The sequence below is a fragment of the Labrus mixtus genome, chromosome 17 (genome assembly GCF_963584025.1).
Source record: "Labrus mixtus chromosome 17, fLabMix1.1, whole genome shotgun sequence".
NCBI classification, from domain to species: domain Eukaryota; kingdom Metazoa; phylum Chordata; class Actinopteri; order Labriformes; family Labridae; genus Labrus; species Labrus mixtus.
The window spans coordinates 22,211,696-22,236,559 of NC_083628.1; the positions used below are offsets into that span (position 1 = coordinate 22,211,696).

A 24,864-nucleotide genomic window follows, 5' to 3' on the forward strand; every position below is an offset into this window, starting at 1 on the left:
CCTGTCAGTCGGACTGATGCATGTAAATCCAACGTTCCACTTGGCGGTCCGTGAAGAGAAACCTTTCGTATATGTCGATTGGGGAATACAAGTCTATGACAGCGCCCGATCTGCTCCTTAAACCGACACGGTTTAACTGAACTGAATCACAGTACAAATTCTGAGAGAGCCAGAGTGAGGCGTAATCTGTCTCAGATTATGCAAGCCTCATTAAGTTTGAAAGAAGGCTTTGCGGGAGCCAGTCAGTGAGTCAGGACTCCAGGAAAGGTGCACGATGAGAAATATGAAATTTCTAGCTCCTGGCAGACATTACCCGGGAGGAATCATTATTTATATCCTTGAATTTAAATTAATCGCTGCAGGGAAGTGCCTTCAGAAATAAAGAGCATATTTTCTCCTGCTTTAATTGTTTTTTTTTCAGGTTGCAGCAAGTATATATTTAGAGCTCATTGTTTCCTCTTCAGACAATTTATAATACTCACTTTCACCATTAATGATGTCAGTCCTGGAGACCTGGACACCTGGAGTAGCATTTTAAGATGCGTAGCTCAAAATCCTCCTTATTTCTCTTATACTGGCGTCAGTAAAATCCCTCCTTTCAGCCTCTGCCTGAAACGCTTCATTTCAACTGCTGTCTCTTTAAGGCCCCCCTCCCCATGTGCCCACTTTCCTCCAATTGGCCAGCTCTCTTTACAGTGGCAGGGAAATTTGAGTGAACTTTTGAGTGTCCTTGAAAGAGGACCTGACTTCAGGCTCTGGCCAAGTCTCGCGAATTTCTCGCAATGTCTCGTTCAGAGCGTCAGGAAACCTCGTCTGGAGATTACACCAACAATTGTGTATCTTGTGTTTCAAAAAATCTTTGCAGAGGCTTAGTATGGACATGCAACATGGTAACAAAAAAGCAAACAAAAAAAGGCTGTGTCTGCAGCATGCTGTTACTTACCTCCTCTGAGACCTACATGTACCCTGACACAGCAGGTCCGGCTTTAAAAACAACTTTAAAGAACTAGCCAATCTTGTTGTTAATGGTCTTGTTTGGATTTGTTACTCACAAGTGGAGTAATTATTAAATTCAGTCAGTGAGATCAAATACTGTAAAGCCATGGGAAGTCCATGATTTAATATTCTTGAATGAACTGTATTCTCAAGATTTCAAGAGGGCTTGTAAACATTTTTTTTTACCTCTGCATGCAACTCAATGGTAAGAGGATCTTCAAACCTTATTTGTTTATAATTTAAAAAAAAAGAATGACTGTTGACTTAAATATTCCCCAAATCCTGAAAGGTACAAACTGAATATATGCCCTGAGTGAACTTTGATGTGTATACTGGTACTTCTTGAATATTTGTACCTATATGCTCATTTCCAGCTAACTGTTATCAGATTATGAATAGATAATAAATGTTTTGAAGGATCTGTAGCCTAACCTGTTGAACATGTCTTGTCTTTTTCAGCGGGAGGATTTGCTATCAGGACATGTACAAATTGTTGCGTTTTATCTCGCCCCCCCTGGGCCTGGGGAAGAAGTGCCCTAACAGGGTGGCTTATAAGGTTTGCACTCCCACACAGTCCTTTTTGTTTCCAAAGGGGACCGTGATGGTTTTGGACTATAAAATGTCTGTTTTCATTCCCTGCGGTGGTAGACAATGACCCCACCACACATGCATACAAACACACATCGATCCTCTACTAACCAGCTGGCAGGTAACCATGGCGAGTGCAGGAAACAATGTCACAAGTGAGGCTCCAACAAAAGGCATCAGATGCCATGTCTTAGATTTTCTCCTGCTTCTATTCATGGACTGAGCATTGTGTGCTTTGTTTCCACTTTGGTTACTGCTAACATCTGTTAGCATGCAGAAACAAGAGGGCATCTTAAAGGAATACTCACCTGTAAATCTCTCTCTTGACTGTGATAACCCCCCCACCCCCTCTGAAAGTGTCTCTGAAAGGTTTGCAGCTGCTGCTTAGGGAAAGCATGCATTTCAAATGGACAGGCAATTCAAAATGCTAAATGGGAAACGAAAAGCACTAAAAGACATAAAGAAACTATGAGCAATAAAAACACAGTAAAATCATATAGAACCAAAATAAAACAAATCAAAACACAATAAAACAAATCAAAACACCATCAAAACTAATCAAAATAAAATGTTACAAAGGAGAGTAAAATAGATAAATGTGATGACAGTGTGGTTTTTGTCACAGCTGCTCCGATGAGGACTCTAGCCTCTGTCCATGGGGCGCCTGTCATACCGGCGAGGATATTTGTCGCCCCACCCATCATAATTGTGATAGAAATATTAAACATTTTGAATATTAGTTAAGTTACAGTCAAGTTACAAACTCTTCAGAGCCTCTTTCCGAGCCAACAGGAGATGAATATCTTTTTCTCAAGGGAAAGATTTGCAATGGAGTAAGCCTGAAACTTAAAATGCTCTCTCATTCCCTAATGCCTATCTTCCACCAGGATCCCTCCACACAGCATCTCTGCACAGGGAATCCTCCGGAGCCCCCTCCCCCTGTTTCCTCCCCTGGGATCCATCCCTGGATCCTTTAATCCAACAAGGATGGCATTCCAGACCATGATATCCTGGAAATCTTATTAACTAGGATTTCTGTGTTTTCCTCTCTTCCCATTCTCTCTTTTTGGATTTGACCACTTTCCGTTTTGATGTAACTTCCCACATCCCTTTACCACCAAACCTCCTCCATCTGGGAAATCTTCATTCCTTCCTCATGGCCTTCTACCATCTTTTCCCCCGGGAAGCGGCCGCATGAATTACCGCGACATGTACGAGATGCTTCGTGACATGTCCCCTCCGCTAGGTTTGGGAAAGAAATGTCCCCCTCGAGTGGCCTATAAGGTAGAAAGACTCCTTCCTCCTCTGTTCTCCTCACTGCTGCTTCCCTGCGTCCACCTGTCAAACATCTTCAGGCTTTTGTCAATGTGTCACAGTTGGTAACATCTGTCCTGCTGTTGTGTTGTTCTTTCTGTTTATCTGTGAAACTCTGTGACTGTGTTGTGTATGTGAGGGTTTGTTGTACATTTTGTCATCTACTTGGGGGCTTTTGCAACAATGACAAACGACCACATATCAGCGCTAAAACATACCTCAAAATGTGACATAAACACAAAGTCATCTGAGTAACAAAGGGAATCAAAATGAAAGCTATTGATAGTTTTGGTTGTACAGCCCACTCAGGGATCTAATAAACCCTGTACTGCTGCAGCAGGCAGTCCAGAAGCAAATGATCGATGGAGAAAGTCAGTGACTAGCTCAGGAATATAGTGGAACTTCTGGCAGCTAAATAAATTCATAGCCTGCCGTACGACTTCAGGAGTAAAAATACTAATTACAAACCTTTAGGGTAAAAGTCGTGTGTTTCCACAGACTGCCCATCACCACTCTATCATCAGTGGTTCATATAGTGAACGTATAATAAACCATCCAGCTAAAAGGAAGAGTGCACAAAGTTCTCTTAAACCAGAATCATGTTTTATTACAGTGGGCAAAATGTGGACATCTCTTAGATCCATACTGTAGTACACCTTTTAAGATGGAACCTTATAGATATGTTAAAACTTGTTTTTGCTACTACAGTACAGGCATGACCTTAGGGATGGTCTGGATAAATGCCTTTAAATTCTATACAGACATTAACGCCTCACAGGAATAATGCTCCTGACTTTGGAGAGAGTTAATCGAGCATCATGCTCGAATTGACATATATGGTTCAGGGTGTGATGTCTTGACTTTGTATTTGCTACAGTTACTCATTTCCGATATAAGGTCAAGATTTGACATGATCCAATACTTCAGTCGCTAAGCAAATATTTGGAGAACTACCACTGTGACCTTTGAACTGATGTTCCCATCAGCCTCAGATTTAGTTTGTGTTTCCTGCAATTTAGCATCTAACCGTGCATACAACGTAAGTACTGATGTGTAATAGACCAGAGGGTCTTCTTCAGGTGATAATTGTCGAACAAAGGTGGCCACACCCATATGTAGAAATCAAACCCCCAATAGGCTGATAGGCACTCTGATAGCAGGTGTGGTCAAACATTGAAAATGTCCCAAAGGTGAAATACATCTACCACAACCATCTTTGAAATACGACACAAGAAATATACAAGGTGTGCGGGCGTACCTTCTTCTCTGTTTTTTTGTATTGCCCTGAACCTAAAAATCATTATATCAGAGTATAAATATTGTCAATACGAGCATGTTATCATTCTGATATTTGCATTAAGCACCACTGTACCGAGGTTCAGCACAGAATATCCTTATTCTTGGTCCCCTGAGGTTTGTGTCAGGGACGCTTTGTAACTGAAACACAGACAGAGATAATAGAATTATAAAGGTGCAAGTGAGAGAGTAAAAAATAGTCCAAAAAACAAACTTAAAGAGAATAAATATTGGAATAATTTATAGCATGGAGTAGAAACTCGACACAAAATTAAAGATGCAAATGTAAAGATGGTTTGCTATTATCTAATTTGTCATCCTTCTGCTTTTTACTGGCACTAACTAACTTGTTAAGAAAGCATGAAATTTGACACCTAATATCTCAGATGTCTGTGATATTAGGTGTCAGATTCGGCAGAGGAACGAGAGATTTAGTTCAGGGTATCTGGGTTTAGCTGCTAATCAGGACCTCCTCCATGGCACATTTTAAAAACACATCGTCTCATCAGCTCCTGGCTGGAGTACCTGGCCCATTTATCCCACGGTTATGTGCAAGACTTGTAAAATTGTGAAGTGTAAGACGAGAACACAACCCAACACTCCTCAGGCCGTCCCTGAGCCAGCTGCTTACCTTTAGCGGAGAAAGATGCAGACTTAATGGGAGCATTTCCAGCGCAAGCAAAGCTGTCCAAATGAATCACATTCAAAGCAGCCCTGCCCCAGTTGTAAATGTCTAGGTCTGACGTGGTCACATCTCCAAATATAACTCCATGTTCTATGAGAGAAGGAAGACAAACAAAGACACTTTAAAGAGCAGCAGAGCACTTTTTCCACATCTCTATGTTCCTGTTATTCACTATCCCACTTAATTTGAATTGATGAAACTCCTTGTTAACCTCCCTTAGCATGAACATACCTTCCCCTGATAGTCCCCACTGACCCTCTTACCGTCTCATATCCATTTGAATGTTCTGTCTTCAGGCTAAGCTTCACTCACTCCTTTGAATGATCTTTCTTTCACCCTCTCTAGGGATTTGCTTCCTCTCCTCTCCTTCCTCTCACATCACTGTGTGTACTTATCCACGAGTGTGTGTTAAGTCTTTGTCTGCATGTGTCTTTTGCATAATGTGCTTTTTGATGATGTGTTTCTGTATTTGACTGGTGTTCAGGTCTGCAGCTTCCCCTGCTCCCTCTTTATTAGAAAAGATGCAAGGCTTTACACTCGTCGATGCTTTCCAGTTGAGGAACTTACCCCCCGCTCCTCCTCCTCCTCTTCCTCTTCCTCCTTCTGCTCCTGTTCACTGCCTCTCATCTCTCCATCTCTCACTCTGTATTGTTTTGCTCCCAGAGTGAATACAACTTCTCTTTTCCTTATCTTGTCTTGAAGAAAAAGGGAACCATCACATACAGTTTTCTTTTTCTAACAAACGTCACTGATGCTTGAAACTCGTGCTTCTCAATTCATACTCTTTTCCTTTGTTCTGCCATCACTCTGCTAATTTAAACATGCATGTGTGTATGAATGATGTCATTGCAGCCATGATCTACAGTACATGGCCTTTAATGTGTGAATTCATTTAGATTTTTCTAAGTGTCTTAGGCTATTATATAAATATTGATTGATTTATTAAAGATGGAGCCTATGCTGCCTGGTAATTAATGTTCCAATAGTTTTTTACAATTATTACTAAATAGTTGACTTCCAGGATGGACTGACAGTAAATGTCAGAATTTATTTTTAAAGTTAAATAGTCAACCTACACATTTTTGAAGAAAGTAAATAAAAGTTCAAAGTAACATTTGAAATAGCTTGTTTTGTCAGAAAACTGTCCAAAAACCAAAGATATTTAATTGATACTAGATATTGATATACTGTATATTAAAAAACATACAGAAAATCCTCACATTGGAGAAAACAGAACCTTCAAATGTTTTAAATGTTTGGTGCTCTCCCATTCTTTAAGTTAAGCTAGTATTGGTCGCTGTTGTTATTTTTCCTTCATTCTGTAACTGCTGCAAAGTGATCGATTAGAAAACCTAGTCAAACTTCTGTGCATGAATGCATTCTGACTTTAGCCCAAGTTCATATGAAGCTTAAGCACTTTGAGAAAAAAATACTTGAACCTATACAGTATTCTCTCAGAGAAACCCTCCCACGTCCACCGCCATTTATTCCAGTTTCATTTTATGACCTTCTCAAATGAAGTTCCTGCTCACCCTACAGTATTTCCCTCAAGTTTGAAGCTCATACTTTCATGTGCTATAGTGTAGGTTTATTTGCTGGGACCAGACACCAACACTAAGCTGTCACACACCTCCTATGTTAACCACTTTATTTTTCTTACAACTTAAAGTCATGAAGCCTCATAATGGCTTCAGATGACATTAACTCTATCCATATTTATTTACATTTATCCCCTCTTTAACCATGTAGTTCTATTACACTAAGATATCTCTACTGGCAGTATTGGAGAGGGAATATTACAGCAAGCAACCAATTTATCTTTGAGTACATAAAAGATGGACTTAACAATTTGATGGATGTTTTCTGTCAGACACTCATTCCTGTCCAGCAGCAGCCTCTGTTTTCTCCTCATACTTCTTATTTTCATTATTTCTAGAATGAAGCTGTAGCACGTGAGAGCTAAACACCTTCAAAGAGTTTACAACACTCACAATGCTTAGAATCTCAAGTCAGTCATGTTTAGCTTTTAGCAGAAGTGTGTTCTGCTTGTGATGGATTTGAAGTAGTCTCATAGCAACTGCACCAAACATAGGCAGCACTGACTCACTCACTGCAAACATCTGTGTAGTGTTGTTAGCTTTAAAAAAATCCACCGTTGCAGGCTCCTGCTATTCAGATGTGAGGATTTTAAGTTGTTTTCTGTTTAATTATCGTAGTAGTTAAATATCTTTGGGTTTTAGAAAGTAATTTCCTTTTATTAAACCGCTATCCTAACATTTGACTAGTTGTCATTTCGCTAACAAAGCCATCTTTCACTGAGCTGTTGATTGTATGTTCCTGGTTCACGGCCCCGACTCTTTGATTCTTCCCTCTCAGCGGTTGGTGAGAATGAATATGCCCATTGCTGAAGACAACACCGTGCACTTCACCTCCACACTGATGGCTCTGATCCGCACAGCCCTGGAGATCAAACTGGCATCTGGTAAGAGACTTAAACTACAAAATCCAGAGTCCCCCTGCAGCCAGACTGACAGCTCAGATGTTAATGTGAAAGGCAGTGATCGCTGTGGTGCAGATTTGATGTGACATCTTTTTTGTGGGCGTGTCTCCAGGGGTCCTGGCACAGCATTTGTGCGATGCTGACCTGAAGAGAGAGATAAAACGAGTGTGGCCAAGCCTGCCGCAGAAGACTGTTGACCTGCTGGTGACACCTCCTAAATGTGAGCCAGAGTTTTAATTGAGCTCTACTGAGACCTGAATGTTTGCACGACTTCTTCTTGTATCTTTCATTTCCTTTTTGTTCTTTATATGGCTCTGCATAGTCTTATCATTGTGTGGAGGAGTTTTAGAGCCAGACATGAGAAGAAATGAGGGGAGGAAGATCCTTCTGTTCGATTTTTTAACTTGAAACAAGAAGTTTTAGTACAGAAATACATGAACATTTCTCATATTCCATATTCACCATAACGAAGTTGTTGCATAATAATCGTAATATGCTTTGCTGAGTTTGGGCCTCATGAGATGGTAGTTTCACAATCCTTAGAGAAACATTTACACTTTTTAAATTAAGGTAGATAATCCTTTTTTTTATTACCATTAAGCAGAAATAAAGACTTTAATTTCAGTAAAGGGTCTGCAGCTATAGAGAAGTCATGCAGGTTAAAGCATTAATTAAGGATTGATTTATATAATGACGTATAAAAAGCCAAAATGGCACAAAAAATCTTTATGGTGATCAGACGGATGTTCACCCTGGATTTGTTTACCTTAACAATTCCTTTATAATGATGTCCAAACAAATCCAAACAATTATTTTGCAGTTCTTTAATGTACACAAAATAATAAACCTTAAAATGACTAGAGAGGTAGATAGTTTTGTACAATGTGGCACTTCTCAAACTTTCTGATAAACAAAGCAAGTCTCTGATAAGAACTTTGTTGCTCATCTGGTGCCCTCTACTGGCCGCATTGAGGACTCGTCTCTCATCCTCTTCTCTCCTCCTCCAGACAATGAGCTGACTGTGGGGAAAGTCTACGCAGCTCTAATGATCTTTGACTACTACAAACAGAACCGTGCCAAAAGACTCCAGCAGCAGAACACTTCAGGGGGACCTCAGGTACGCTGGGTTGTGGGTCATTTGAGCAGGAAATGTGTTTCATGTAGTTGGGATCATGAAGTCCATAAAATGATTTTCTTGAACTGAGTGACGGACCATGATTTGTGCATGAGAAACATGTATCAGATGATTTATTTCAAAGTCCACAGCTAATTATTCTAGTCTTGTCTTAAGGTTTTGAATGCTGAAATGAGTTCAGTTAATGGACAAATAATGTTGTTTAAGCATCTTTGACCATTTTTTTATTTATATACCGACTCAAGCTTTGTATTGGCCAGATTGACTTAATTTATGAAATGCTTCATATTTCTTTAACTGGCCATTTTGCCTTGGGTTTCCTTGAAACAAGCTTGTTTATTTTAGCTAAAAATACAATTGTTTCTAGTTCAGGATTTTGTGTGTTTTTGATCATTTTTTTCATTTATTGATTAACTACAAGCACATTTGACCTACTGTCATCTAACATGTCCTGGTTCTGTTTTGGTTTATACATTCAGTGTCATTGTTAGTATCATTGTTTTGACTCCCCCCCCCCCCCCCCTGCAGAGTAAACTGGGGGCATTATTCCGTCCTGTGCTGCCACTCACTCACATACTGGAAGTTCAACCTCCGGTTTCCAGCCCCAAACAACCCCCCACCACCCAGCCGGAGCCAGAAGTGAAGCTTGTGGCTCTTCCTTCAACGTCCCTCACTGCCACCACCTCTGCAACAAGGGACACAATGTGAGACACTGTTTTCTCTTTCCCATATAGTAGAAACACAGTGGAATATATTTACAAGGGTGACGCTCTTGTTTCATTGATGTTATAAGAACTTAAGATCAAGGCAATATACACTATTATATTTCAGGAATGTGTTATCCAGTATTAAATACAGGATTCAAAATTCCTAAAGGTCGATGTTTCATGGGAAAAAAGCCTCTGAAATGTTAGTGAGGGGAAACTGACTTCATTGACAAAAAGTAGGGATAATATTTTACATGGACACTGAACACAACACCACCCTCTGATATGCATTTCTGTTACATTGATTTTACTTTCTACTAGTTTCATTTTACATTATTTACCCCACAAGTATTTTCTCATCAGTCCAGTACATCTTTCATTTTGTAACATTATTGTACACAACACAACTTAAGCATAAAAGTTCAAACATAATGATTCATTTCAATACTTAGTAAACATAAGAAGCGAGAACTAAATGTCCTAATGATGACTTCAATAACTCTAAATGCATCCTGTCCAAACGAACAACAAAACAAGTGTTAATTATTACAGCATCAGTGCTTCAATGTGTTTTATTTTAAGAACTGAGGTAGTAAGCCGTTTAACATGGGGTGACTAGGTTGTTGTCTGAAAATGTGGGTCAGACTCCAATGGAAGATGTGCAGTGACTCTGCTTTTCTGACTTCACTGGGGAATTCATTTCACCAGTGAGGAGTCTGAACAGCTGCAGGGTTCTTAGAGTGACCAGGGGGACAGGGTGTCAGTGTAGTGAACAGATAGGAAGGCTGGTGTGGAAATCTTGTTATGCAATCCCACACAGTCCTTGGTTATTTCTAAGAAAGTCTCATATTATGTATTTTTCTATTTCTAAGTGAGCTGCCACCTTTACAGTAAGAGCTCTTGTGTGTTTGCATGCAGACTGAACCAGAGGAGTGGGATAAAACACTCCCAGTCTGGTGATGTTTCTCAGGCTGCACAGAGGCCTAAAGGCCGGAGGAAACTACAGAGAGGCCAGTCAGAGGATGTGCCATACTCAACCAGACCTCAGGTACACAGACACCAAGAAGACTCAAATTATTTCACAATCTAACTCTCTGCCCAGACTGTTTTATCTATGTTTCCTCCATAAATACATACGGCTACTTCTTCTTCTTCTTTCAGGAACTGGTTGAACTGAAACAGGTGGAGAACATTTCAGACTCAGAAGGATATCCGAGCCTGGAAGGTCACAGCAGAGCAGCTTCACTGCCCCGTCTCAATGCTGAGTACTATGTAAGCTCTCCACAGCTCATGAAGCCATACATCCTGTTTTATAGGATCACTATTAATGCATTTTTTTTAAATGAACACACTGAGGATACCTTGTATTTTTCTTGATGTAATTATAACAAATGGCTGCTGCAATGTTAGAAACACAAAATATAACGTGGTTAATTTGGGCAGTGAACAGGTGGCTGGGCTTGTAGAGACTGGAATGGGGCTGAAAAACTGCAATGCTGAGTCAAAGCGGGTCTGTGAAGGCAGCCGTGAGCTTAATGAGGCAGAGTCGCTCTCTGTCAGTACACATCAGTTCATCCTGCTAACCCCGACCTCACCAGGCATATTTTTTTTTTTTTACTGTGCAGGTAATTTAGGACATGGAAGATGGAACAAGTGATCAACACAGATCTGTTGATTCATAAATTAAGAAAGTCGCTGAACAACTGGCAGGCACATAATTATCTGTGACTTATAACCTTATGTTTTCCCCAAAATACTCAATTTTGATCATCTCTGGTTATTTCCTATTTTATTTGCAGAAACTCACCCTGTGAAAAAAGCCATAATCTAACCCTCTGCCCAGGTGGTGCTAAAACACTAATGTCATATGCCGAGTACCCGCTTTATGTCGAGTTTTGAATAATTCACAAATAAGACAGAAATGCTTGATATTTTAAAATTGCATAACTAACCATAACCTAAAATGAATTCTTCTTCACCAGTCATCTGTTTCAAACAGCCCACAAAGGAAATCAAACCGTGTGTTAACGTTTTTAATAAGCCTTAATTCTCAGTATTATAACCCAGCCTGAGTGCTGTTGATCCACCTTCACGTGAACCTTTTTTAACGGTAAAATTGAACATTTATGAGAAAAATTTTGAGTTGTATAATTCACATGTTTTTTATTTGAATGTGCAGCGTGCGCCTCCTAGAAATTAACCCAGACTACAATAAGAAGTAGTTACACAAAATAGCAACAGTTCTAGCAAGTTACTGTTGATTTTATTTACGTGATTTTGCAGCGAATAGGACTGAAATGTGTGTGTGTGCGTCCCTGACTGATTGATCTGTATTTTACTGTTGCCATCATCTGCCCAGGGACAACAGGTGAATATATACTAGTTAGCTAAATCTGGTACAAAGTATCTTTTCACTTCTGAGACTAATGTTTTTTTTAATACACTGTCCCTGATTCAAATAAACTCATAAACTAAACAACCTGCATAATACAATGTTCAGAATAGTAAACTTGAGAAAGGTTAGGGGTGTTTTCTCTTAGTGGACTCAGTCAGGCTAGCTGTTTCTCCTGGCTTACAATTTTTATGAAAAGCTTAGGTTGCCATCTTCTGGTTCATGCTACACATTATGCCAAAGATAAAGAATATGCAAATTATATAGTTAGTCTTAACTCAATCTTGATACTAGATGGAGTACACATACTCTGTATATTATCCAGGATGCTATTTAAATTAATGAAAATGGTTAAACTCAGATATCAATGATAAAAACTCTTAGTTCATTAATCTCTTTTTAAACACGTACCTTCAACAGGTTCTGATCTCACGCCTGCTGAGTTTTGTGTGCAGTTCTCCTTTTAGATCTAAGAGTTTAAACTGTTTGTAATGTTGATTGTTCTCCCGTTGTTTAAGCTGCTCTGCCCTGCAGCACATGGATGTATTGTCGAGAACATTTTCTGTCCATCACGTTGTTGTTTCCTGGATTGTTCTGCCTGTCTGATCTTGTCTGTGGAGCTTCACTGTTTGCCTTGTCTCTGTCTTTATGTCTGTCTGTGTCCTGGTCACCTTGTTCTCTCCACACAACACTTAACATGTGCTTTTCTGATGTTTATGTTGCATTTTGATCTCCTCCTCTCTCTGAAGGGATAAGGCTGCTGTTATCCTTTATTTTCCATGGGAAGACTGAAACCAACAATGTGTTTGTACATCTCTACTACTTTACAACTGAGGATAAAATGGGGACTATGTTCAGCTGCAAATATTTACACAATTACAGTTTTAATCAGTACTGACAGCATCTGAAAGGAAACATAAACTTTCAACCAGATGTGGTGGTTTGATGTCCATGTCATCCTAAACATGATCTGTACCTCAGATTAGAATTTTACTCTTTTTAGGAAATGAGTAACATTACTTTTAATACTCTTAGGCTTCTCATTTAAACCCAAACAATGATTTTTTTCTTGACCAAAACGAGTCATTTTATACCTTAAATTTCACAAATTAAACCACAGGTTTGCTTTACTACTATACTAACTAAACCCATAAATTGGGATTTTTTTGTTTCTCAACCCAGCTTTATTAAAGTAGCCTAACTGGACATTTATAATTTATCATCGCTTATTTGGGCTCTGTATTTGTAAGTGTAACAGTTAGTTACAAATGTATTATCGCTAGGCGGACTGCAGAGCCCTGCATATGCTAAAATTATGCTAAAGGCTACCAGGAACGTTATATTCAGAAGCACAACGGCCATCGATCACGTGATCATATTTGATGAGTAGGGATTGAAAATGTGTTCCTTAAAGTTTTCGGATAAAAATCGAGCTGTTTGGCCCCAAAGGAATAAGATGTTTTGAGCTTAGGGTCCAAACACAACATTGTTAGTACGATAGAAACCTCGTTGGTTTTGCTCTTTTCACTGATGAGTAGAAAATATAGAATATCATCAGCCTGTTCCAGTCTCAGCTCTCCTCTTCTGTTTTCCCTTTCTCCTAATTTCTGTACCCACTGCTAATGTTTTGCCCACCTCCCTCTTGTGTGTGCTGTCTGATAGCGGAGCCACCCACGCCACGCCCCTGGGACCCACCTGGCAGTATGTACCACCTGTTGTGCCACCTCTTTCAATCTCTTCTGCTCCTCCTCCTTCTTTCCTCCTCTCGTCAACTCCACCCTTTATCTTCTTCTCTACTTTCTGTGTTTGGCTCCATGTTCTCCTCTCATCCTGGTGAAGAGTTCACACACCCATCATGGACAAAGTAACACAACATCTCCATTAAACACTGGTCATCTCATGTGATTACACATTACATGCAACAAAGTCGTCCCTTAGCTTTCAAAACATACCCTTCATCCTTTACTAAATATTATATGTGTATCCGGGGTAAGTCCAGCACTCTGCCCTGCTTTCAGCCGTTAACTGTAGCAGTGTGGTACTACACTTTGGTGAATTGTGACTGTGTGTATCTGAGTGTTGTAATGTAGTATAATGGAGTAGTGTTGTAGTCTAGCAGTGTGTATTTCTTTGTGCGTGATTGTGAAACAAGGCAGGGACAGTACTGCTGCTTTTCTGCTTTGAAATAACAATCTTCTTTCACCACAAAAATCCACCCAGCCTTAACTGTCATTTGATTTTTTTCTCAGTCTTAAAATCTTATTAATCATAAAGTAAGCTAATCCTTGTAAGTCTCACTATATATATTTATAGAACCTCTGACAGTCATTTAGGAGGAGGGGGGGGGGGCGGATTTTTGCTTTGTATTATGACTAAAGCATAAGATTTTAAGACTGCATAGTAGATCAAATATGAAATAATAAATCTGTTCTGCTGTGTTGTGATATTGTAGCTGGTCGTAGCTTCAGGGTGGACTGTGGGATAGGAACAAGAGGAACAGCACCACCACCTTGAATCTGACTGGGATAGAGAAATTCAAGACAATTGTAAAACATTTTTAAAGCACAATAGGTTGTGTGTTTTAGATACTGTACATACATATATTTTGGATCAGCCATGATCTAGATAGTCACCAGCAGGGGGTGGTGGTAGCTAAGCTGTTGTTTCTAGTTCCCGATCACATCAGTTTGTCCCCTGAAAGCTGTGCTGGTCAGAAAGAAAAAGAATAAGGTGGGGTAAGTGACCTCTAAGTATTTATCAAAGTTATAATCCCCAGAGGAAAAAAAATAAAAATAATAATGATTGAAAAATAACTCGTACAAATAATAACCTTCTATTTTTAATCAAGTTTACACTTCTATGTAATGGTTAAAAATCAAATCATGCCATTAAGGTAATTTGTCTAGGCCCCACCTCTTCTTTGTTTACTAGCAGACTCTACTGCTAGCCTATAAATTATATGTATGTTTTGAAAAAGTAAGTATTCAAACTCTGTCCGAGTTTTGTGTCCATTCTTCTCAAACTTTTCTTACATCTGTGCCTGGTGAAGAACAGTTAGAAGGTTGATCTTAAGATCAAAGGTTGCCCTCGACTGGTTGTGTCATTTGTGTGTGGTGGATATTCTTGTAATCCAGTACAAGTGGTTTAAGTGAGCCATCCCTCTCCTCTCTCTTCTTATTTCTGCAACCCTTACCTTTTCTTTTTGTCCCCTCCCAGCCGATTGTCGACCTCAGTCCGATAAGACGCTCAGCATCCTCGCTGACACAGCAGCATCACCATGAGGGCGGGCTGAGGGAGTATAACCTGGACCGGATCGGCCAGTCAACAACAGGGCCAGGCCAATTCCAGGGCCAGGACAGAGCCCACCACCATCACCACCACCACCGCTGCCATCGACGCAGGGACAAGGACAAAGACAAGAAGCAGAAGTCGCTGGATAGAGCTGCTTCAGTTCAACCCTCCAGCACTGTTGGTAAGACAAAAATAACTTTGCATGCTTAAGATGGATAAAATTGAATTATATTAATCACACTGTAGGTATTTAACATTAAACATTAGAGCTGCTCCCATGAACAAAATGTAGAGAGAAATTAGAGACATGGCTGCATGCACAGGAGTATTAGGATGAGAAAAATGTAAGTAAGCAATTAATTTCTTGAGGTATTTAAAAAACAGCATGATGTGGGGTTAGAGCGTGCGTCTCATGTATGTAGGCTGTAGTCCTCAAAGCGGGCGACCCGGGTTCGAATCCGACCCGTGGCTCCTTTCGCGCATGTCATTCCCTACTCTCTCTCTCCCTGATTTCCAGCTCTATCCACTGTCCTATCTGTCCAATAAAGGCACAAAAAAAACATTATGTCACAGCTGGAAATCCTGACAGTGTTCAGAATCAGATCCGTGAAATTTTTGATATGATCAGCCAAACACAGTAATTAATGCATAACAATTACGGGCGTCAGTAGCTCAGACTGCATGGACTTGGGTTAAGTCCCAGTGCAGACCAAAGTATGGAAGTTGGTCTGGTAGCTGGGTGTTGCCAAAGTTGCTTCTACAACACAAATCAAATCTTGATATGTAACATTTGATTAGCCAACACATAGAGCTTGAAGGTGATGAAAATGCCCAGTAATGGGACATATTTAAGGCTGCTGAGAGATTAGTTCAATTTATATTATACAGTGAGGAGAATATCCACAAGAAACTTGGCATGGTCTTTAATGAGGGACAGCAATAGCAGGCCAGACTTTCTTTGTAGGATCACTTCGATGTCTTGACGTAGCTGCAGAAATTCTTTGTGGGATTAAAGTTCCATGATCGGGTTATGAAGGTGAAAGAGTTTCTGCTCTGCTTCATCCTGGATTTGTACATGTCAGACTTTCCATCTGATTAGAGAGAGTTGTTAGCGCTCAGAGGACAATCTGCTTTACTGGGGATTTGCTTCTTTCTTAATTTTGCCATTTGCTCCCTTTGTTTCCTTTGACCTCTGCATTGACATTTCCAACATTTTGACTGACTTCTAAAATTGGGGTTTAGATGTCGGATTTGTCAGCAGACTTCAAATTTGCAGCTGCAAAATACAACTGGGAATTTTTTTTTTTTTTTCTGTGTTTCGAAATTAAAACAAACAAAAGGACTGCGCCAACAAAAAAAAGGACTTTTGTGTTTTCACACACACACACTTTTTCACGAACATCTCACATACTTTGACCACCCATACACACACACACACACACACACACACACACACACACACACACACACACACACACACACACACACACACACACAGTACAGTAAATTCCCCTTTTAATTCATTTGACACGCTCACAGGGTGCAGCAGCAGACTCATTGGCTGTTTGCCAGGGATGAGGTCAAGTTGAACTTTGGGGGTCAACCGTGAAATGCATAGATTCAAATGAAATACCTACAAATCCATACCAGAGGAAGCTCAGAGTAAAATTAGCCAGTTGGGGGAGACATCCAGGTCTTTATATCATCTCTGTGATTACAACAATTAATTTTGTCTAGGCGCATAGCAGTGGATGACAGTCTTTCCAGGTGAAAATGTACCTAAAGACGAAGCAAAGTTACTGTAAATCTTCCTCAGACACAGTTTGTTGAGCAGAGGGTTTCATTAGAGGAGACTAGTCATATATGTATACACTTCCTACCCCTGATAAAAAAAATATTTATATCCACCTTAATTGACTTATGCGTTGAATAAGAGAGAATACAGAACATTTTGAGTATTCAATACAATTCTTAAATCATGCAAACATGTTTGAGGACAGATTGTCATCTTGATATAGCTGGAGCTGGAAACTGTCATCTACGTAAAAATATATCTGTGTTGGAGTGATAATATATATATACAGTATATATATATATATATATATTTAAATACTGAAGAAATCAGCACAAATCCTTACAATTCACCTGTTGTTAAGTCTTGAGGTTGTTGTTTCGATTCATGAAAACCAATCAATCTTTTTACCCTCTAGGATGCTCAGACATCTCAGATTTCAGAGACACCTGAGCAGCATCACGAAACCTTAAATTACAGGAAACAGACAAATTCATATCACCCTTTCATCACTGTCCATGTTGGCTTTTCTGTTTTTCCATTGGTTGGGTTTTATGACAACTTTTCTGAGCTTGCTGTTAAATATTGTCATATTGTAAATGAATGCACCACCAACAGGGACAAACACAAAGCCTAACTGGTTGTGTTCTTTCTTTACCATCAGGAGTCGTATGTTAGAGTGATCAGAGCCTGAGAGCTGGTGGCAGGGTTGTTTTTGTTTTGACACTGGAGGGCAGCAGCTGGGCTTTATTGCTGACATAAAAGACCACAGTGGACAGGCCCAGCACAGGGATTTATGGACCCTTTATGGTGATATAGCAGAACATCCAGGAACCCTTTTTGTTTCCATTAGATGGAAAAGAGCAAAAAAGTAAAGGAGACTTTCACTTCTAAAAGCTTGTCATCCTATAGGCAGATCTGACGCATCAGAATGACGAAAAGGCATCTGTGTTTCTGTTATCACATTTTTAATTTCAAAACTGGAATCATTCCAGGGCTGAAAAAATGCATTTTACTACAGTGCTTTACTCTACTCCCTTAAAGCCTTAAAAACACATCATACCACAGAATTATTAAACCATGATTATTTGTATCCCAATATAATTATGAAAACTGCATAGTACCCCTTAAATCATAAACCATGGTGCAGAATTGTTATTTAAAAATGTTTGTGGCCTTGGCTAATAGATTATCTTTAAGATTTGGACTTAAGTTACTGTAGGACAGGTCCGTTTAGCTGAGTCACCAAATACCCTTACCCCCCATATTAAGTGCACAATATGTCTGGACATTAACCCGTTAATGGTTAAATGTGTGAATATATTGCTAATATTCTCATTCTTTGTAAGAGAACAAAAGTAGTGTAATTCACTAATACAGGTCATGCAGCGGGGTGGTGTTCTTTACATTTCTATACAGTCAAATTTGGATTAACTATTTCATTTTTTTCTACATTTAAAACAAAGGATTAGATGGTTAACTACCAGCCGAACAGTGAACTTAAAATGTTTTCCCTCGTCCTCCCCCTCTTTAAGATTCATTCACCGACCCTTCAGCAGAAGGTCTGTCCAGAGAGCGAGCGAGGGAGCGTGACCGCAGCCGGCCTCATGAGAGGAGGCATCACTCGTCAGCAGGAGAGAAGCAGCGCTACTACTCCTGTGAGCGATACGGCAGCGGGGAGCAGTGTCACGCCAAGTCAGCGGGTCCAAGTCGGTCCACATCTCCCGGAGAGGGCCAGGTAAATGACCTGTCAAAAAGTGACTTCAAGGCTTGTTTTGAATATCCTGTCAAAGTATTGAAAAGATAGAAAATCATTAACCGTAAAGATAAGTGCTGACTCTAGCCTTAATTAGGAGGATTGGAAGAGTTGAAAGATTCATTAAGCTCTTGAATCACAAGATTGAGTCAGGATAGAAAAGAATCTCCAGTCTGTCCATTATAAATGTTTTTGACTTTTCTGTCTTTGCTGTATATTCATGTATTTGTTTCCCCAGCATGGTAGCACTGTGGGTAAATCCGGCCCTGTAACGCTTCCCTCTGGTTCGAGCACTCCAGGCCGCAGTCGCAGGCAGCTCCCACAGACCCCCCTCACACCTCGCCCTGCTGTGGCCTATAAGACCGCCTACTCCTCGCCTTTCCAATCAGGTGCCAGCACCTCTACAACGGGGCATCAGACTCGCTTCAGCCGTGGCCTTTCGGAGCATGATCGTTTACTTGGGGGCCTTGAAGAGTCCCAGTTACCGATCACTCGCATCGGTTCGGACCCGAATTTAACCCGGCAGCAGCATGCTGCTTCTCAACAGGCGGGGGATTCAGAGGACTTCCAGGACACTGTGAGCAGTTTTGAAGGGGGACGCTCTGCCAGAACTACTGCCTCCACCACAGCCTCAGCTTCACAGGGAACTGCAGCCACACCTGTCACTGCGTCCGCCATGCAGGGCCGGGCGGGGCCGGTGCCTAATGGGTACCACTTCACCCTCGGGGTGAACTCTGCGTCTGGGCCCGGGGGCCGAGGAACAGGCAGTCTCAGGGAGAGGGATGAAGACGATTGGTGCTAACATGGCAGAAAGCTGTTAGCCAAAGCCAAAAAACGGTAAAGCTTATCAGTGTTGTTGAGCGCTTGTGTCAGGTCCAATGAGCTGATACGAAGACAGAGGATTTATCCAGAAGAAAAAAATGGATCAAGAGCCAGTGGAACGTGCTGTAAACGGGGATCAGAAATCATTCCAGATTAGTAGTCCTACTCTTCTTTTTTATACAACAAAGTCTTTAAGAAAAAACACTGATCACTTTTTCTACCCCCTTTACTTGCACTGAAATTATAGCACAAGTGAAGACCCTTAAGTATTTTGCCTTTGCCAGTAAAATCAGTGTTGAAGCAGAAGACAAAAGACAAAATCTCCTATGTGAAGCTAGTTACTTAGCTTCAGACTGATCTGAATGCCTCGTTCCTGCTATTAATATGGCTGCTCACAACACAAGTTTTATTTTTATATGTTTCATCATGTTCATGTGGTCCAATATTAACTTGATCAAATTAATGCTATCACCAAAATATTTTCCTCTTTTTTTTTTTTTTTTTCAGCCATTTTTTTTCAGCCATCACTTTGGGATTATCACCGAAGTCTGACCAGGACGGTCATTAGCAAAGCAAATTATTGTTCTGCCATTTTAACAGAAAGACAAAAGTTAACACCAGATGGGAGAGAACAGGTTAAGGGTTAAGTTCATCATGATAAGCTTTTTCTTGTAAATTGTACCACATATAAATTTTAGAGTGCAAATAGGGACAAGAAATCTCTTTTATGAAGTTAAGTGGCTGAATACTAAGTGCCTCGTTTTCCAAGATGTATCCTGTTAGATGGACTTGAATATAGGATGTAAGTATGTAAAACGTATAAAGAACAAAGTTTGGATCTGGTAAAATGAACAGAATGCAAAAAAAAAAAAGGTTTTTGTACTGAATCTTGTTGTAGGTGAGTCAGAACCTGAGATCCAAAGTAAGCAATGTAGTGCATGCCAGGGTCTTGTACTTGTCAAAAGAAATTGTGTCTGTACTTTTAAGGATGTGTGATAAGAATTTGCCTTTCTCTTTCAAATATACTGCCAGCTAGTTGGTAGAAATGGTCTCTGAGTGGAGAAAAGTGCCATTCTTTTATTTCTTATCAACAAAACAGTCCATATTCAGAACCACTCGCCTCTTCATGCGTTCAGAAGACATTTCATCTCTGCCATATATCCCCAAGTGTCATGGGTTTCCTTATCTCTTTCCTCTGAGAGCAGTATTGTGTGACGGTTTGTAGGTGAGGCTACCTGTTTGTGAATTCACAGGTACAATAAAGAGCTGTGTTGTTGCTGCAGACTGTTGACTTCAAGTAGGGCTATGCAACAAGACGACACTTCATCTGCCCTGTAGCTTTACCCTCTGGAAAATCTCCAGATTCAGGCTTTAGTGTGACTGCGACCAAATTTTACATAAAAATGTATGAAGCTGTGTAAATTGTAAATGTATTATATGATGTACAGTTAACTGACAACACACACTGAGGCACAACATGATATCAAAGCTGATACTTGTGAATCACAGGGCATTTTTAAAGGTTGGCTAGTTGACTGCATGACGCCTACCCAGACTGAACCACCCAAAATATAAAACTGTGTTCTTTTCAGACTTGGGTCAACTTCTATTTTTAAACAATTTTAATGGTTTTTAAAACTGTACACACAAGGTTATTAAGTTTCCAGTTAAAACAAGTATTTCTGGCTCAGTATTGAGGATTCCTTTTAAAGAAATAATGAGGAGTTAAGGTTACAGATAAGATCAGAATATGTGGCTCCTTGGTTAAAGCTCTCTTGGTGCTTAACTCTATGAAAGTTTATAACCATGTAAATTATTCTAAAATATTATTTGATCCAAGTCTGATTGTTTCTTTGTGCTTTATTTTACCTCCCTGTTGTCTCATATATGTGCAATCTATTTGATGCATCATCTAAAAGAAGACATCTTTAACTTCACATCTGTAAGGTCTAACAGTAGGCGTGGCTATGCAATCTATTGTGTAAGACGGTTATGTGCTACATAATAGACTGCTAGTGACATTGTTGGCTTTAAATGTGTAAGTTGCTATACAGAAGAAGAGATTTGTGTTTTCAGACCTCTAATGAGCCCTTACTGAACATCCTGCCATGTTTCTTTTGACAGTTTGACTCTTGACTGCCCCCTCTGGCCATGTCCTGATTGCATGTTCTGAAATGAAAATGTGCATGTGCAAAAAAAACAAAACAAAGAGAGGCATTATTTGACTTCATTCAGTCCACGACTTGTACTATTTGTTTCCTGGTTGTATTTTCAGATGATCTAAAAATCAAAGTGTTTCTGTTTCAGGTGAAGAAAAGAAAAACAAAGTTTGAACATTTTATCACAGAACCACCAAAGTGGCAAAAGACGCTTTCTTTTTTGGAGAAGAGGTTCTGGAGTGGTTGAATCCTTTGCTGCCTGATCTGTTACTTGACTGTCTCTCCCACAGTCATTTGGACTGTACCTACAGATTTTGTATGAATATAAGTCCTTAAATAAAGAGGTATGGTTATGAAATCAACAGATGCCGATCCCTGGAGACTGCATTGTGATTAGACTTTTGGTTGTGATAGCCATTTGTCCAGTCACCTTCTTGTATTAGAGGTGATCTACTGTAGATCGTATTGTTTAGATATGTACTAATTGTGTTTTTTTTCTTTTTTACATTTCACTGTAGGTCACATACTATAAATCTACATGGGAAGCAGGAAAACATTACTGAAGTAGCTAAAATAGAGGCAATCAATCAATACAACAACATACTGTAAAGTTAGCCTGCACATTTTTTTAAAAAAGTATCTTCCATGGCTTTTGGTAGCTTTGTGATCCATCCATATCCATTGCCCTTTTTGGGTCACAGGGGGGCTGGAGCTGATCCCGCCCAAGCTGTCATTAGGCGGGGTACACCCTGTTGGTCAATCTCAGAGATCACATATAGAGACAGACAACCAGCCACGGGTAATTTTAGAGTCACTAATTAACCTAATGATCATGTCTTTGGACTGTTGGAGGAAGCCGGAGTACCCGGAGAACCAGGAACCTTCTCACTGTTAGGCAAAAGCGTTTACCACTGCACCACTGACAAAATCCTGATCTTGTCAGTCATAATAAAGCATATGTGATATTGATATTCTTAACACAGGATGCATATCTACCTGGAGAACTATGAGAAATTGGTTGCAACTAGTGATGATTTTTATAAAATTTTTCAGCTCACTCTTTAGCTTTTTATTTTTGGTTCACTATGCCATGCTCTAATAGGATTTTTAATGCACTGAGTAAGAAGCTGCTTTCAGCAAACATTACTCAAACTGGCCTCCACACTGCAAACAGAAAGTAAGTGACTTACTGATGAACATAGAAAAGTGTTACAACAAGAAGATTTTCCCTTGATAGTTGTTTTAATAGGACAATAATGGACTAGGATTAATCAGCTGACCAACAACATGATGTATATTTTTTGTATTTTATTTCTTACCTGTTGATACATGAGCACAGTGCTTTTTTGCAGATTTTGTTGGGCTGTAATAGTAAAAGGAAAGACTGTAAGTGGAAGAGGAAGTAGCCATAGGCATAGAGAAGTACAGTAGGCCTACAGTAGAATTTGCTTGTGTAATACTGTAATCCTGTGAAATATGCAAACACCAACAGTATGCACTACACTGACCTACTTATGACCAGTACTTACTGTAACCTGTGCCATAAATTTCACATTGTTTTTTTTTTACACTGAGCTTTCATGTGATACCAGTCAGTGAATTTTAAGGCTCTATGCGACTCCACATTGGTCATTTAACTGCAGCATGTTGCAGTATAACCAGTCCTGGTATGTATGTAGTGATGAAGGGTCCAAATGTGTCTTTAATGCCTAGAAAATGTACCAATCTTTCAAATTAGAACTGAAAAATGTGTAAATTAGTTACAGACACGCTCCAAAACAAAACGGGCGGAGGCCATGCGGGATTTTAATTGGTTGACATTAGAAGAAAGGGGCGGGGCCTGTTTGAGCTCCATTGGCGCCCCAAAGATGTGACGAAGCTGCAGGAGGAGAGAGCTGGCTGCTGCTGCCCGAGGAAGAGGAGGAGGAGAGGTGAATAGAAGGATGAGAAGTCAAGTTTGTGTCCAAGTTTAAAGTCTAGAGTGAAGTGAAAGCTCAACTATGCTACTCCACTTGACTTATGGTGAATGAAAACCACATTTGAACTGGTTTTGTGTTCAGTCAGCAGCACAGTTTGGCTCGTTTTGTTTTCATGTTTTTTAACCATAATTAGACAGGTGTTTAATTAAACCGGGAAGATGTTCTGCTGGCTGTTGAATTGGACAGTTTGCCTCTGCCTTACCGGGCTCTTAACGTCGACCACCGCCTCACCTGAAGACGCAGCAGTGGATTTTGGAGGCGAGTCCGGCTCCGGGATGTTGAGCACAGGTAAGAGGTGATACACGTGACCTGCGCAGCCTTAACGGCTGGGTCATAATATTAGCATGCTTTTTTTAACGAACAGGATTTTGACACAAATAACTTATAACTACAGTAATTTGGTTTACTGCAGTCAAACGTAAACGACACAATTGTTGTTATCAGGTGTGTGTCAGTATTCTCCGGTTTCACATTTATAACCCAACAATGGCTGAAAGTCTCACTCTTTAATGCAAAAAAGACCACTTTTTATTTTTTAGCTAGACTTTCCAAGATAGTTGTGTCAATTTAGCACAAAGCTAAATTATCTGTTGTTTGCATGCTTTAAACTGCTCAATAACTTTATGGTAATTTTTTTGGGGAGTATAAAATCAAGTTAAGTTTTAAACTATTTTACCCTTTCTTGCGAAAATGATTTCTACTATTATAAAATAATCTAAATCTACTTGAATTTTTTTATTTAACTTTATTTATGTGTATGCAACATAAACCCGAAATGATGCATTTCTAATGTCAAACGTAACTCTACTATATCCTTTGTTAATTGTGAATCCCCCATACCACCAGATTTGCTTGTACTTTAATTACAGAGCAGCATCACATTTGAAGACTGTTAAACAATGAATCACTGGAGCAGGCTGGTGTATAAGTCAGACTCTCTCAGCTGGAGCTCATTACATCATTTGTTCAGAGCCATTTGTGTCCAGATGACACTCTCCCACCTCTCAACAGCCTCTCCTGCAACACTCGGCAGCTTCAGTCCAACTCGGCTGCTCTAAGTCTCTTTTTATTTTTCATCTTATAACCAAAAACACTTGTAGACTGAGTGGATAACTTTGTTTGGCCAGATGTGAAGTCTCAATCCAGACCACAAGGAATCAATAAGGCTTCAGCTCTTTTCACTACATGCCAATCAGATTTGATGGCTTTTCCCTCCAATTACTTTTAACCACTTCTCAAAGTATAACAAACACTAATTAAGGACACTAATAAGGAGATCAGTTGTTATTCAAATTAGCAGCCGACTGATATTCTTTCAACATCAATTAGTCTCTTCATAAATTCCAGGCACTTAAATCAAATTCTGAGGTGTTTCATTTATTTGAAACTTGTTCAGTAAAATGCTTCAAGAAATGTACACGATAAACAGCCTTCCATGTCTAATCATGCTGC

General features: G+C 39.8%; 2 protein-coding genes across 2 annotated transcripts in view; both read left to right on the plus strand.

Annotated features, from left to right (window-relative positions):
- The window catches only part of cacna1bb (calcium channel, voltage-dependent, N type, alpha 1B subunit, b), a 154,661-nt gene extending 132,866 nt beyond the window's left edge, over positions 1-21,795 (plus strand). Inside the window, exons 37-46 of the mRNA XM_061061635.1 lie at positions 2,772-2,868; positions 7,256-7,361; positions 7,492-7,599; positions 8,387-8,496; positions 9,043-9,218; positions 10,140-10,269; positions 10,383-10,493; positions 14,830-15,085; positions 18,232-18,434; positions 18,691-21,795. Coding sequence (XP_060917618.1) covers positions 2,772-2,868; positions 7,256-7,361; positions 7,492-7,599; positions 8,387-8,496; positions 9,043-9,218; positions 10,140-10,269; positions 10,383-10,493; positions 14,830-15,085; positions 18,232-18,434; positions 18,691-19,254 — 1,861 coding nt within the window. The 3' untranslated portion in view covers positions 19,255-21,795. The remainder of the gene's footprint in view (positions 1-2,771; positions 2,869-7,255; positions 7,362-7,491; positions 7,600-8,386; positions 8,497-9,042; positions 9,219-10,139; positions 10,270-10,382; positions 10,494-14,829; positions 15,086-18,231; positions 18,435-18,690) is intronic.
- Positions 21,796-23,331: 1,536 nt separating this feature from the next.
- Positions 23,332-24,864, plus strand: part of si:ch211-196i2.1 (collagen alpha-1(I) chain) — an 86,760-nt gene continuing 85,227 nt past the window's right edge. The window contains exon 1 of the mRNA XM_061061175.1: positions 23,332-23,700. Within this exon, the coding sequence (XP_060917158.1) occupies positions 23,571-23,700 (130 nt within the window). The 5' untranslated portion in view covers positions 23,332-23,570. The remainder of the gene's footprint in view (positions 23,701-24,864) is intronic.